General features: G+C 38.9%; 1 protein-coding gene across 4 annotated transcripts in view; it reads left to right on the plus strand.

Annotated features, from left to right (window-relative positions):
* Positions 1–5,608: 5,608 nt before the first annotated feature.
* Positions 5,609–16,611, plus strand: part of LOC139756238 (uncharacterized) — a 114,313-nt gene continuing 103,310 nt past the window's right edge. For 2 of the 4 annotated variants that reach the window (XM_071675411.1, XM_071675413.1), the window contains exon 1: positions 5,612–6,196. In XM_071675411.1, the coding sequence (XP_071531512.1) occupies positions 6,132–6,196 (65 nt within the window). In that variant the 5' untranslated portion in view covers positions 5,612–6,131. Of the gene's footprint in view, positions 6,197–16,611 lie in introns of all 4 variants that reach the window. The other 2 variants (XM_071675414.1, XM_071675412.1) reach the window with 2 other exon arrangements.

The following is a 16,611-nucleotide window of genomic DNA, read 5'->3' on the forward strand; positions in this document are numbered from 1 at the left end:
TTATTCGCTCAACTGCCACATTATTCACCTTTGCATTCAAATCACCCATCACTATAACCCGGTCTCGTGTATCAAAACTACTAACACACTCACTCAGATGCTCCCAAAACACTTGTCTCTCATGATCTTTCTTCTCATGCCCAGGTGCATATGCACCAATAATCACCCATCTCTCTCCATGCACTTTTAGTTTTACCCATATCAATCTAGAGTTTACTTTCTTACACTATCACATACTCCCACCACTCCTGTTTCATGAGTAGTGCTATTCCTTCCTTTGCTCTTGTCCTCTCACTAACCCCTGACTTTACTCCCAAGACATTCCCAAATCACTCTTCCCCTTTACCCTTGAGCTTCGTTTCACTCAGAGCCAAAACATTTAGGTTCCTTTCCTCAAACATACCACCTATCTCTCCTTTTTTCTCCTCTTGGTTACATCCACACACATTTAGACACCCCAATCTGAGCCTTCGAGGAGGATGAGCACTCCCCGCGGGACTCATTCTTCTGTTTCCCCTTTTAGAAAGTTAAAATACAAGGAGGGGAGGGTTTCTAGCCCCCCGCTCCTGTCCCCTATAGTCGCCTTCTACAACACGTGAGGAATGCGTGGGAAATATTCTTTCTCTCCTATCCCCAGGGATCTGACATATATAAGATCAAAAGCACTGTGCCAGAAAGCACACAGGAGACAATAGATAATCATCAGTGCCACAAAACACCTTGTGGTAAGTACATTAATTGCTCTGGCATTGTGCATGCTTGATTTGATATATTTTTCACATTTTTTATTATTCATTTTTTTCTGATTGAAGGCTAGTAATGAAAGTTTATAAACAAAAGTTGCTAAGAACATTTCCTTCCTGCAAATTATGAATGATAGAAGTTTTACTGTATATGGTAAAGAAAACATGAATGGATGCTAAGTTTACATAATTTATACAGTAAAACACTGAAGATAGGGTGTGTACACACAAATTCTGAAGTGTGAAATGTTTTGAGGGACTAAGATATGAACTTTATGCAGTTATGAAACTGTATAAAGTATCATATCTGCTTTTTAGTGGAGGTTGTTATAAGTGATTAGCTCTATGAAAGGATACCAAGAGGCAATGAAGAGAGTATAGCATATGAGCATATGGTAGACTTATCTTACCTTGCGTGCTGTTTTAAAGACAGATATGGAGAAAGATGCAGATGTTCATATTCTTTAGAATACTACTACTAAAATTAGTGGGGTCTTGATGAGCAAATATTCTGTTGCACTATGATTTTGGAAGGAAATCAAAGTAATGGAAGCTTTGATAGGGAAATAGTATGGAAGTCAGGTCATAATGATGATTGACTTTAGGAAAACTGGGTACATACAAGTAGGCAAAAGTGAACCTGAATATATGTGAAAGCTTGTGGGTAGTATGAGAAAAAGAGACTCATAAGACCACTAGAGCCAGCATTTCTTTATGGGATGTCTTAGGCTAAGTTCATAATCATTCCAATTTTGATGGGAAATATGAGGCCACACCTGACAAGATGAATAGAATGCGTACCTCCATTCTGTTAGAGGAGAAAGAAAAGTGCTCATTCATAGATTCTGACTGCTCCAAAATCAAACTACATAACATCCAAGAGAACATTCAAAATCATTTTAAAATTTGTTGAATGAATAAGTGGGCGTTTTGTTTTTGTTTTTTTGCTGCCGTGTAAATGTTCTTATATGGTTTCAGATGTGGGGTTTGATCACTGATGTCCACGTTCTTAAATGGTTTCATATGTGGAATTTGATCACTGATGTAAATGTTCTCAAATGGTTTCAAATGTGGAGTTTGATCACTGATGTAAATGTTCAAGAATGGTTTTACCTACTGGGTGTAGTGGGTGTCCAGGGGGGTTGTGGCAGGTATTGTGGGCATCGAGTTGGTTGTGATGGGTGGTGTGGGCATCCAGTTGGTCATGGTAGGTATTGTGGGCATCCAGTTGGTTGTGGTGGGTAGTGTGGGTGTCCAGTTGGTTGTGGTGAGTGGTTTAGGCATCTAGTTGGTTGTGGTGGTTATTGTGAGCATCCAGTTGGTTGTGGTGGGTGTTGTGGGTGTCCAGTTGGTTGTGGTGGGTGGTGTGGGCGTCCAGTTGGTTAGGGTAGGTATTGTAGTCGTCCAGTTGGTTGTGGTGGATGGTGTGATTGTCCGGTTGTGGTGGGTGTCCAGTTGGTTGTTGTAGGTATTATGTTTGTCCAGTTGGTTGTGGTAGGTATTGTGGTTGTCCAGTTGGTTGTGGTGGGTGGTGTGGGCATCCAGTTGGTTGTGGTAGGTATTATGTTTGTTCAGTTGGTTGTGGTAGGTATTGTGGGCATCCAGTTGGTTGTGGTGGGTGGTGTGGGCATCCAGTTGGTTGTGGTGGGTGGTGTGGTCGACCAGTCCAGGTGGTTGTGGTGGTTGGTGTGGGTCTCCAGGTGGTGTGGGCATCCAGTTGGTTGTGGTGGGTGGTGTGGTTGTCCAGTTGATTGTAGTGGGTGGTGTGGGCATGTAGTTGGTTGTGGTGGGTGGTGTGGTCGTCCAGTTGATTGTAGTGGTTGGTGTGGGCGTCCAGTTGGTTGTGGTGGGTGGTGTAGGCATCCAGTTGGTTGTGGTGGGTGGTGTGGGTGTCCAGTTGGTTGTGGTGGGCGGTGTGGTTGTCCAGTTGGCTATGGTGGTTGGTGTGGGCGTCCAGTTGGTTGGGTTAAGTATTGTAGTCATCCAGTTAGTTGTGGTGGGTGGTGTGATCGTCCAGTTGGTTGTGGTAGGTATTGTGGTCATCCAGTTGGTTGTGGTGGGTGGTGTGGGCATCCAGTTGGTTGTGGTAGGTATTATGGTCACAGTTGGTTGTGGTAGGTATTGTGGGCGTCCAGTTGGTTGTGGTGGGTGGTGTGGGCATCCAGTTGGTTGTGGTGGGTGGTGTGGTCGTCCAGGTGGTTTTGGTGGCTGGTGTGGGTCTCCAGGTGGTGTGGGCATTCAGTTGGTTGTGGTGGGTAGTGTGGTCGTCCAGGTGGCTGTGGTGGTTGGTGTGGGTCTCCAGGTGGTGTAGGCATCCAGTTGGTTGTGGTTGGTGGTGTGGTCGTCCAGTTGGCTGTGGTGGGTGGTGTGGGCTTCCAGTTGGTTGTGGTGGGTAGTGTGGTCGTTCAGTTGGTTGTAGTGTGTGGTGTGGTCGTCCAGTTGGTTGTGGTGGGTATTGCTGGCGTCCAGTTGGTTGTGGTGGGTATTGTGGGTGTCCAGTTCGTTTTGGCGGGTATTGTGGGCGTCCAGTTGGTTGTGGTGGGCGGTGTGGTCGTCCAGTTGGTTGTGGTGGGTGGTATGGTCGTCCAGTTCGTTGTGGTGGGTGGTGTGGTCATCCAGTTGACTGTAGTGGGTGGTGTAGGCATCCAGGTGGTTATAGTGGGTATCATGGGCATCCAATTGGTTGTAGTGGGTGATGTAGGCGTCCAGGTGGTTGTGGTGGATGGTGTAAGCATCCAGGTGGTGGTGGTGGGTGGTGTGATCGTCCAGTTGGTTGTGGTGGGTGGTATGGGCGTCTAGTTGGTTGTGGTGGGTGTTGTGGTCGTCCAGTTAGTTGTGGTGGGTAGTGTAAGCGTCCAGGTGGTGGTGGTGGGTGGTGTGGGCGTCCAGGTGGTTGTGGTGGGTGGTATGGGTGTCCAGTTGGTTCTGGTGGGTGGTGTAGGCGTCCACTTGGTTGTGGTGGACATTGTGGGCATCCACTTGGTTGTGGTGGGTATTGTTGGCGTCCAGGTGGTTGTGGTGGTTGGTGTGGTCGTCCAGGTGGTTGTGGTGGTTGATGTGGTCGTCCAGTTGGTTGTGGTGGGTATTGTGGGCATCCAGGTGGTTCTGGTGGGTATTGTGGGCATCCAGTTGATTGTGGTGGGTGGTTTGGACGTCCAGTTGATTGTGGTGGGTGGTGTGGACGTCCAGTTGGTTGTGGTGGGTATTGTAGGCATCCGGTTGGTTGTGGTAGGTATTGTGGGCGTCCAGTTGGTTGTGGTAGGTATTATGGGCATCGTTGGTTGTGGTAGGTATTGTGGGCGTCCAGTTGGTTGTGGTGGGTGGTGTGGGCGTCCACTTGGTCGTGGTAGGTATTATGGGCATCGTTGGTTGTGGTAGGTATTGTGGGCGTCCAGTTGGTTGTGGTGGGTGGTGTGGGCGTCCACTTGGTCGTGGTAGGTATTATGGGCATCGTTGGTTGTGGTAGGTATTGTGGGCGTCCAGTTGGTTTTGGTGGGTGGTGTGGGCGTCCACTTGGTCTTGGTAGGTATTATGGGCATCGTTGGTTGTGGTAGGTATTGTGGGCGTCCAGTTGGTTGTGGTGGGTGGTGTGGGCGTCCACTTGGTCGTGGTAGGTATTATGGGCATCGTTGGTTGTGGTAGGTATTGTGGGCGTCCAGTTGGTTGTGGTGGGTGGTGTGGGCGTCCACTTGGTCGTGGTAGGTATTATGGGCATCGTTGGTTGTGGTGGGTATTGTGGGCGTCCAGTTGGTTGTGGTGGGTGGTGGGGTGTCCAGTTGATTGTGGTGAGGGTGTGCATTTGGTTGTGGTGGGCTGTGTGGAGGTAGTTGTGATGGGTGGTGTTCGGGTAGTTGTGGTGGTCGGTGTGCATTTGGTTGTGGTGGACGGTGTGCAGGTAGTTGTGGTGGTCGGTGTGGATTTGGTTGTGGTGGGCAGTGTGCAGGTAGTTGTGGTGGACGGCGTGCATTTGGTTGTGGTGGTCGGTGTGCAGGTAGTTGTGGTGGCGGTGTGCAGGTAGTTGTGGTGGACGGTGTGCAGGTAGTTGTGGTGGGCAGTGTGCAGGTAGTTGTGGTGGACGGCGTGCATTTGGTTGTGGTGGACGGTGTGCAGGTAGTTGTGGTGGGCGGTGTGCAGGTAGTTGTGGTGGACGGTGTGCAGGTAGTTGTGGTGGGCAGTGTGCAGGTAGTTGTGGTCGGTGTGCATTTGGTTGTGGTGGGCAGTGTGCAGGTAGTTGTGGTGGTCGGTGTGCATTTGGTTGTGGTGGTCGGTGTACAGGTAGTTGTGGTGGACGGTGTGCAGGTAGTTGTGGTGTGCAGGTAGTTGTGGTGGGCAGTGTGCAGGTAGTTGTGGTGGGCGGTGTGCAGGTAGTTGTGGTGGGCGGTGTGCAGGTAGTTGTGGTGTGCAGTAGTTGTGGTGGGCAGTGTGCAGGTAGTTGTGGTGGTCGGTGTGCATTTGGTTGTGGTGGTCGGTGTGCATTTGATTGTGGTGGGCGGTGTGCAGGTAGTTGTGGTGGGCGGTGCGCAGGTAGTTGTGGTGTGCAGTAGTTGTGGTGGGCAGTGTGCAGGTAGTTGTTGTGGTCGGTGTGCATTTGGTTGTGGTGGTCGGTGTGCATTTGATTGTGGTGGGCGGTGTGCAGGTAGTTGTGGTGTGCAGGTAGTTGTGGTGGGCGGTGTGCAGGTAGTTGTGGTGTGCAGTAGTTGTGGTGGGCAGTGTGCAGGTAGTTGTGGTGGTCGGTGTGCATTTGGTTGTGGTGGTCGGTGTGCATTTGATTGTGGTGGGCGGTGTGCAGGTAGTTGTGGTGTGCAGGTAGTTGTGGTGGGCAGGCGCCGGCCTGAGGGAGGGAGGGAATCAGATGTTTGGCAACTGTGTACGGTGGTGGTGGAGAGGTAAGTAAGGTGCAACAACAACATTATGACCAGTTGGTCTGTGCACCTTACAGTGTAGTAGGAAGGCTTGTCCTCTTCATAATGGCCACACTCTTGAAGAGGCAAGATAATTATGTGTTCATAATGGTAAGGGATTGAGTGTCTTGGGGCACGTAGACTCTGTTTGTATATATGGCCAGGTTTCTCACTTGGCGGCCCTGCCTACACACCTGGCCCGGTACATCAGGCCGCACACACCTGGCCAGATACTGCAGGCCATACACACGTGGCCAGGTACAGCAGGCCGTACACACCTGGCCCGGTACAGCAGGCCGAGCACACCTGGCCCGGTACAGCAGCAGGCCGTACACACGTGGCCAGATACAGCAGGCCGTACACACCTGGCCCAGTACAGCAGCAGGCCGTACACACCTGGCCAGATACAGCAGGCCGCACACACGTGGCCCGGTATAGCAGGCCGTGCACAGGTGGCCCGGTACAGCTCAACAGGTGGAGAGGCATTATGCTGCAGTTATGGCTGCCTGTAGTCTGCTGGTGGGCTCCATCATTGCTGCTCTCTACACTACAGTTAGTATCCTGGACAATCATCATTATCATCTTCCTTTAACATTATTATTATATTGTAGTTCAGGATCATTATCATCTTGCTTTAACATTATTATTATATTGTAGTTCAGGATCATTATCATCTTGCTTTAACATTATTATTATATTGTAGTTCAGGATCATTATCATCTTGCTTTAACATTATTATATTGTAGTTCAGGATCATTATCATCTTGCTTTAACATTATTATTATATTGTAGTTCAGGATCATTATCATCTTGCTTTAACATTATTATTATATTGTAGTTCAGGATCATTATCATCTTGCTTTAACATTATTATTATATTGTAGTTCAGGATCATTATCATCTTGCTTTAACATTATTATTATATTGTAGTTCAGGATCATTATCATCTTGCTTTAACATTATTATTATATTGTAGTTCAGGATCATTATCATCTTGCTTTAACATTATTATTATATTGTAGTTCAGGATCATTATCATCTTGCTTTAACATTATTATTATATTGTAGTTCAGGATCAATTATCATCTTTGCTTTAACATTATTATTATATTGTAGTTCAGGATCATTATCATCTTGCTTTAACATTATTATTATATTGTAGTTCAGGATCATTATCATCTTGCTTTAACATTATTATTATATTGTAGTTCAGGATCATTATCATCTTGCTTTAACATTATTATTATATTGTAGTTCAGGATCATTATCATCTTGCTTTAACATTATTATTATATTGTAGTTCAGGATCATTATCATCTTGCTTTAACATTATTATTATATTGTAGTTCAGGATCATTATCATCTTGCTTTAACATTATTATTATATTGTAGTTCAGGATCATTATCATCTTGCTTTAACATTATTATTATATTGTAGTTCAGGATCATTATCATCTTGCTTTAACATTATTATTATATTGTAGTTCAGGATCATTATCATCTTGCTTTAACATTATTATTATATTGTAGTTCAGGATCATTATCATCTTGCTTTAACATTATTATTATATTGTAGTTCAGGATCATTATCATCTTGCTTTAACATTATTATTATATTGTAGTTCAGGATCATTATCATCTTGCTTTAACATTATTATTATATTGTAGTTCAGGATCATTATCATCTTGCTTTAACATTATTATTATATTGTAGTTCAGGATCATTATCATCTTGCTTTAACATTATTATATTGTAGTTCAGGATCATTATCATCTTGCTTTAGCATTATTATTATATTGTAGTTCAGGATCATTATCATCTTGCTTTAACATTATTATTATATTGTAGTTCAGGATCATTATCATCTTGCTTTAACATTATTATTATATTGTAGTTCAGGATCATTATCATCTTGCTTTAACATTATTATTATATTGTAGTTCAGGATCATTATCATCTTGCTTTAACATTATTATTATATTGTAGTTCAGGATCATTATCATCTTGCTTTAACATTATTATTATATTGTAGTTCAGGATCATTATCATCTTGCTTTAACATTATTATATTGTAGTTCAGGATCATTATCATCTTGCTTTAACATTATTATTATATTGTAGTTCAGGATCATTATCATCTTGCTTTAACATTATTATATTGTAGTTCAGGATCATTATCATCTTGCTTTAACATTATTATTATATTGTAGTTCAGGATCATTATCATCTTGCTTTAACATTATTATTATATTGTAGTTCAGGATCATTATCATCTTGCTTTAACATTATTATTATATTGTAGTTCACGATCATTATCATCTTGCTTTAACATTATTATTATATTGTAGTTCAGGATCATTATCATCTTGCTTTAACATTATTATTATATTGTAGTTCAGGATCATTATCATCTTGCTTTAACATTATTATTATATTGTAGTTCAGGATCATTATCATCTTGCTTTAACATTATTATATTGTAGTTCAGGATCATTATCATCTTGCTTTAACATTATTATTATATTGTAGTTCAGGATCATTATCATCTTGCTTTAACATTATTATTATATTGTAGTTCAGGATCATTATCATCTTGCTTTAACATTATTATATTGTAGTTCAGGATCATTATCATCTTGCTTTAACATTATTATTATATTGTAGTTCAGGATCATTATCATCTTGCTTTAACATTATTATTATATTGTAGTTCAGGATCATTATCATCTTGCTTTAACATTATTATTATATTGTAGTTCAGGATCATTATCATCTTGCTTTAACATTATCGTTATATTGTAGTTCAGGATCATTATCATCTTGCTTTAACATTATTATATTGTAGTTCAGGATCATTATCATCTTGCTTTAACATTATTATATTGTAGTTCAGGATCATTATCATCTTGCTTTAACATTATTATTATATTGTAGTTCAGGATCATTATCATCTTGCTTTAACATTATTATATTGTAGTTCAGGATCATTATCATCTTGCTTTAACATTATTATTATATTGTAGTTCAGGATCATTATCATCTTGCTTTAACATTATTATATTGTAGTTCAGGATCATTATCATCTTGCTTTAACATTATTATATTGTAGTTCAGGATCATTATCATCTTGCTTTAACATTATTATATTGTAGTTCAGGATCATTATCATCTTGCTTTAACATTATTATTATATTGTAGTTCAGGATCATTATCATCTTGCTTTAACATTATTATTATATTGTAGTTCAGGATCATTATCATCTTGCTTTAACATTATTATTATATTGTAGTTCAGGATCATTATCATCTTGCTTTAACATTATTATTATATTGTAGTTCAGGATCATTATCATCTTGCTTTAACATTATTATTATATTGTAGTTCAGGATCATTATCATCTTGCTTTAACATTATTATATTGTAGTTCAGGATCATTATCATCTTGCTTTAACATTATTATTATATTGTAGTTCAGGATCATTATCATCTTGCTTTAACATTATTATATTGTAGTTCAGGATGGAATGAGTATTTTGAAGGTTTGTTGAATGTGTCTGATGACAGAGTGGCAGATATAGGGTGTTTTGGTCGAGGTGGTGTGCAAAGTGAGAGGGTTAGGGAAAATGATTTGGTAAACAGAGAAGAGGTAGTAAAAGCTTTGCGGAAGATGAAAGCCGGCAAGGCAGCAGGTTTGGATGGTATTGCAGTGGAATTTATTAAAAAAGGGGGTGACTGTATTGGTGACTGGTTGGTAAGGTTATTTAATGTATGTATGACTCATGGTGAGGTGCCTGAGGATTGGCGGAATGCGTGCATAGTGCCATTGTACAAAGGCAAAGGGGATAAGAGTGAGTGCTCAAATTACAGAGGTATAAGTTTGTTGAGTATTCCTGGTAAATTATATGGGAGGGTATTGATTGAGAGGGTGAAGGCATGTACAGAGCATCAGATTGGGGAAGAGCAGTGCGGTTTCAGAAGTGGTAGAGGATGTGTGGATCAGGTGTTTGCTTTGAAGAATGTATGTGAGAAATACTTAGAAAAGCAAATGGATTTGTATGTAGCATTTATGGATCTGGAGAAGGCATATGATAGAGTTGATAGAGATGCTCTGTGGAAGGTATTAAGAATATATGGTGTGGGAGGCAAGTTGTTAGAAGCAGTGAAAAGTTTTTATCGAGGATGTAAGGCATGTGTACGTGTAGGAAGAGAGGAAAGTGATTGGTTCTCAGTGAATGTAGGTTTGCGGCAGGGGTGTGTGATGTCTCCATGGTTGTTTAATTTGTTTATGGATGGGGTTGTTAGGGAGGTAAATGCAAGGGTCCTGGAAAGAGGGGCAAGTATGAAGTCTGTTGGGGATGAGAGAGCTTGGGAAGTGAGTCAGTTGTTGTTTGCTGATGATACAGCGCTGGTGGCTGATTCATGTGAGAAACTGCAGAAGCTGGTGACTGAGTTTGGTAAAGTGTGTGGAAGAAGAAAGTTAAGAGTAAATGTGAATAAGAGCAAGGTTATTATGTACAGTAGGGTTGAGGGTCAAGTCAATTGGGAGGTGAGTTTGAATGGAGAAAAACTGGAGGAAGTGAAGTGTTTTAGATATCTGGGAGTGGATCTGTCAGCGGATGGAACCATGGAAGCGGAAGTGGATCATAGGGTGGGGGAGGGGGCGAAAATTTTGGGAGCCTTGAAAAATGTGTGGAAGTCGAGAACATTATCTCGGAAAGCAAAAATGGGTATGTTTGAAGGAATAGTGGTTCCAACAATGTTGTATGGTTGCGAGGCGTGGGCTATGGATAGAGTTGTGCGCAGGAGGATGGATGTGCTGGAAATGAGATGTTTGAGGACAATGTGTGGTGTGAGGTGGTTTGATCGAGTAAGTAACGTAAGGGTAAGAGAGATGTGTGGAAATAAAAAGAGCGTGGTTGAGAGAGCAGAAGAGGGTGTTTTGAAATGGTTTGGGCACATGGAGAGAATGAGTGAGGAAAGATTGACCAAGAGGATATATGTGTCGGAGGTGGAGGGAACGAGGAGAAGAGGGAGACCAAATTGGAGGTGGAAAGATGGAGTGAAAAAGATTTTGTGTGATCGGGGCCTGAACATGCAGGAGGGTGAAAGGAGGGCAAGGAATAGAGTGAATTGGAGCGATGTGGTATACAGGGGTTGACGTGCTGTCAGTGGATTGAATCAAGGCATATGAAGCGTCTGGGGTAAACCATGGAAAGCTGTGTAGGTATGTATATTTGCGTGTGTGGACGTGTGTATGTACTTGTGTATGGGGGGGGGGTTGGGCCATTTCTTTCGTCTGTTTCCTTGCGCTACCTCGCAAACGCGGGAGACAGCGACAAAGTATAAAAAAAAAAAAAAAAAAGTTCAGGATCATTATCATCTTGCTTTAACATCATTATATTGTAGTTCAGGATCATTATCATCTTGCTTTAACATTATTATATTGTAGTTCAGGATCATTATCATCTTGCTTTAACATTATTATTATATTGTAGTTCAGGATCATTATCATCTTGCTTTAACATTATTATTATATTGTAGTTCAGGATCATTATCATCTTGCTTTAACATTATTATTATATTGTAGTTCAGGATCATTATCATCTTGCTTTAACATTATTATATTGTAGTTCAGGATCATTATCATCTTGCTTTAACATTATTATATTGTAGTTCAGGATCATTATCATCTTGCTTTAACATTATTATATTGTAGTTCAGGATCATTATCATCTTGCTTTAACATTATTATATTGTAGTTCAGGATCATTATCATCTTGCTTTAACATTATTATATTGTAGTTCAGGATCATTATCATCTTGCTTTAACATTATTATTATATTGTAGTTCAGGATCATTATCATCTTGCTTTAACATTATTATATTGTAGTTCAGGATCATTATCATCTTGCTTTAACATTATTATTATATTGTAGTTCAGGATCATTATCATCTTGCTTTAACATTATTATTATATTGTAGTTCAGGATCATTATCATCTTGCTTTAACATTATTATTATATTGTAGTTCAGGATCATTATCATCTTGCTTTAACATTATTATATTGTAGTTCAGGATCATTATCATCTTGCTTTAACATTATTATATATTGTAGTTCAGGATCATTATCATCTTGCTTTAACATTATTATTATATTGTAGTTCAGGATCATTATCATCTTGCTTTAACATTATTATATTGTAGTTCAGGATCATTATCATCTTGCTTTAACATTATTATATTGTAGTTCAGGATCATTATCATCTTGCTTTAACATTATTATATTGTAGTTCAGGATCATTATCATCTTGCTTTAACATTATTATATTGTAGTTCAGGATCATTATCATCTTGCTTTAACATTATTATATTGTAGTTCAGGATCATTATCATCTTGCTTTAACATTATTATATTGTAGTTCAGGATCATTATCATCTTGCTTTAACATTATTATTATATTGTAGTTCAGGATCATTATCATCTTGCTTTAACATTATTATATTGTAGTTCAGGATCATTATCATCTTGCTTTAACATTATTATATTGTAGTTCAGGATCATTATCATCTTGCTTTAACATTATTATTATATTGTAGTTCAGGATCATTATCATCTTGCTTTAACATTATTATTATATTGTAGTTCAGGATCATTATCATCTTGCTTTAACATTATTATTATATTGTAGTTCAGGATCATTATCATCTTGCTTTAACATTATTATATTGTAGTTCAGGATCATTATCATCTTGCTTTAACATTATTATATTGTAGTTCAGGATCATTATCATCTTGCTTTAACTATTATTATATTGTAGTTCAGGATCATTATCATCTTGCTTTAAACATTATTATTATATTGTAGTTCAGGATCATTTCATCTTGCTTTAACATTATTATATTGTAGTTCAGGATCATTATCATCTTGCTTTAACATTATTATATTGTAGTTCAGGATCATTATCATCTTGCTTATAACATTATTATTATATTGTAGTTCAGGATCATTATCATCTTGCTTTAACATTATTATTATATTGTAGTTCAGGATCATTATCATCTTGCTTTAACATTATTATTATATGTAGTTCAGGATCATTATCATCTTGCTTTAACATTATTATATTGTAGTTCAGGATCATTATCATCTTGCTTTAACATTATTATTATATTGTAGTTCAGGATCATTATCATCTTGCTTTAACATTATTATTATATTGTAGTTCAGGATCATTATCATCTTGCTTTAACATTATTATTATATTGTAGTTCAGGATCATTATCATCTTGCTTTAACATTATTATTATATTGTAGTTCAGGATCATTATCATCTTGCTTTAACATTATTATTATATTGTAGTTCAGGATCATTATCATCTTGCTTTAACATTATTATTATATTGTAGTTCAGGATCATTATCATCTTGCTTTAACATTATTATTATATTGTAGTTCAGGATCATTATCATCTTGCTTTAACATTATTATTATATTGTAGTTCAGGATCATTATCATCTTGCTTTAACATTATTATTATATTGTAGTTCAGGATCATTATCATCTTGCTTTAACATTATTATTATATTGTAGTTCAGGATCATTATCATCTTGCTTTAACATTATTATTATATTGTAGTTCAGGATCATTATCATCTTGCTTTAACATTATTATATTGTAGTTCAGGATCATTATCATCTTGCTTTAACATTATTATTATATTGTAGTTCAGGATCATTATCATCTTGCTTTAACATTATTATTATATTGTAGTTCAGGATCATTATCATCTTGCTTTAACATTATTTATATTGTAGTTCAGGATCATTATCATCTTGCTTTAAACATTATATTATATTGTAGTTCAGGATCATTATCATCTTGCTTTAACATTATTATTATATTGTAGTTCAGGATCATTATCATCTTGCTTTAACATTATTATTATATTGTAGTTCAGGATCATTATCATCTTGCTTTAACATTATTATTATATTGTAGTTCAGGATCATTATCATCTTGCTTTAACATTATTATATTGTAGTTCAGGATCATTATCATCTTGCTTTAACATTATTATATTGTAGTTCAGGATCATTATCATCTTGCTTTAACATTATTATTATATTGTAGTTCAGGTCATTATCATCTTGCTTTAACATTATTATATGTAGTTCGGATCATTATCATCTTGCTTTAAACATTTTTTTATTTTGTAGTTCAGGCTCATTATCATCTTTTTTAAACCCATTTTTATATTGTGGGTTCGGGATCATTCTCTCTTGTTTTAAAATTTTTATTATATTGTCTTTGGTTTACCTTAAATCATTATCATCTTGTTTAACATTATTATATTGTAGTCAGATCATTATCATTTTTGCTTTAACATTTTTTATTATATTGTAGTTCAGGATCATTATCATCTTGCTTTAACCTTATTATTATTTTGTTAGTTCAGGATCATTATTCATCTTGCTTTAACCTTTTATTATTATATTTTTATTTTCAGGCTATTATCATCTGCTTAAACATTATTATTTTATTTTTTTTTTTCAGGTTCCCTTATCATTTGCCTTTAACATTTTTTATTAATATTGTAGTTCAGGACCCTAACCCTTTTGCTTTAAACATTATTATATTGAGTTCGGGTCTTTCATCTTGCTTTACATTTTTTATTATATATTGTAGTTCAGGATCATCATTATCACTCTTGCTTTACATTATTATATTGTAGTTTCCCGGAGGGAATGAGTATTTTGAAGGTTTGTTGCAATGTGTCCTCTGGACAGAATGGAGCTATAGGTGCTGTTTTGGGATTCGAGGTGGTGTGCAAAGTGAGGGGTTGGGGAAAAATGTTTTGGTAAACAGAAAAGAGGTGTAAAAGCTTTGCGGGATGCCCCCGGGGGCAAGGCGCAGGTTTGGATGGTATTGCAGTGGAATTTATAAAAAAGGGGGGGGACTGTATTGGTTTACTGGTTGGTAAGGTTTTTTAATGTTGTATGGCCCCATGGTGAGGGGCCTGAGGTTGGCGGGGAAAGGTGCATAGTTTCCATTGTACAAAGGGAAAGGGGTAAGGTGAGGTCAAATTACAGAGGTATAAGTTTGTTGAGTATTCTGGTAAATTATATGGGAGGGTTTGGGTTGAGAGGGGGGAAGGGGAGTCCCGAGCATCAGATTGGGGAAAAAAAGCAGTGCGGTTTCAGAGGTGGTAGAGGCTGTGTGGCTCAGGTGTTGCTTTGACGAATGTATGTGAGATATACTTAGAACAGCAAATGGATTTGTATGAAACATTTATGGTCTGGAGAAAGGATATGATGAGTTGATAGAGTGCTCTGTGGAAATTTTTAAGAATATTGGTGTGGGAGGAATTTTTTAGAAGCAGTGGGAAAAAATTTTTTACGAGGATGTAAGGCATGTGTACTTTTAGGAAAGAGGAAAGTGATTGGTTTCAGTGAATGTAGGTTTGCGGCAGGGGGGTGTGATGTTTCCCTTTGGGTTTTTTAATTTGTTTATGGAGGGGGTTTTTAGGGAGGTAAAAGCAAGGGGCTGGAAAGAGGGGCAAGTATTACAGTTGTTGGGGAATGCTGAGAGCTTGGGACGTGCGTTCAGTTGTTGTTTTGTGATGATACAGCGCTGGTGGCTGATTCATGTGAGAAACTCCCGAAACTGGTGGGCTGAGTTTGGAAAAAGTGTGGAAGAAGAAAATTAAGAGTAAATTTTTGAATAAAAGCAAGGTTATTACGTTCCAGTAGGGTTGAGGGGCAAGTCAATTGGGAGGTGGAGTTTCGAATGGAGGCACAACTGGCAGGAAGTGAAGTGTTTTAGATATCGGGAGTTTGGGTCTGTCAGCGGGGTGGAACCATGGAAGCGGAAGTGGATCATAGGGTGGGGGGAGGGGGGGAAAATTTTGGGGAGCCTTGAAAAAAGTGTGGAAGTCGAGGGAAAATTATTCGGAAAGCAAAAATGGGTATGTTTGAAGGATAGTGGTTTCCAAAAATTTTTGTATGGTTGCGAGGCGTGGGCTATGGATAGAGTTGTGGCCGGAGGATGGATGTGCTGGAAATGAGATGTTTGAGGAAATGTTGTGGTTGTGAGGTGGTTTCATCGCGTAAGAACGTAGGGTACCGCGAGATTAGCGATAATAAAGAAGAGCGTGTTGAGAGAGCGGACGAGGGTGTTTTGAAATGGTTTGGGCACATGGGGGAATGAGTGAGGAAAGATAGACCAAGAGGATTTATGTGTCGGAGGTGGAGAGAACGAGGAGTCAAGAGCGGCGAACCAACTTGGGGTGGGAAGATGGAGTGAACACGCTTTTGTGTGAACGGGGCCTGAACATGCAGGAGGGTGAAAGGAGGGCAAGGAATAGAGAGAATTGGGAGCGATGTGGGTATACAGGGGTTGAGTGCTGTAGGGATTGAATCAAGGATAGAAGCGTCTGGGGAAAACCATGGAAAGTTTGTGTGGAATGTTTTATTTGCGTGTGTGGAGGGTGTGTATGTACTTGTGTATGGGGGGGGGGTTGGGCCTTTTTCTTTCGTTGTTTCCTTGCGCTACCTGCACCAGGTGGGAGCCAGCGACCACGTCTTTAAAAAAAAAAAAAAAAAAAGTTCGGATCATTATCATCTTGATTTTAAACTTTATTATTATTGTAGTTCAGGATAAATTATATCTTGCTTTTAACATTATTATATTGTGTTCAGGAATCATTTCATCTTGGCTTTAACATTATTATTATATTGAAAGTTCAGGTCATTATCATCTTGCTTTAACTTTTATTATTCTATTGTAGTTAGGATCATTATCATCTTGCTTTACATTTTTAAATTAATATTGTAGTTTCGGGTCATTATCTCTTGCTTTAACATTATTATATTGTAGTTCAGGATCACCCTTATCTTATCATCAATCACCCTTGCATTAACATTATTATATTGTAGTTCAGGATATTTTCATCTTGCTTAAC

This window comes from Panulirus ornatus, chromosome 21, assembly GCF_036320965.1.
Source record: "Panulirus ornatus isolate Po-2019 chromosome 21, ASM3632096v1, whole genome shotgun sequence".
Lineage (NCBI taxonomy): Eukaryota > Metazoa > Arthropoda > Malacostraca > Decapoda > Palinuridae > Panulirus > Panulirus ornatus.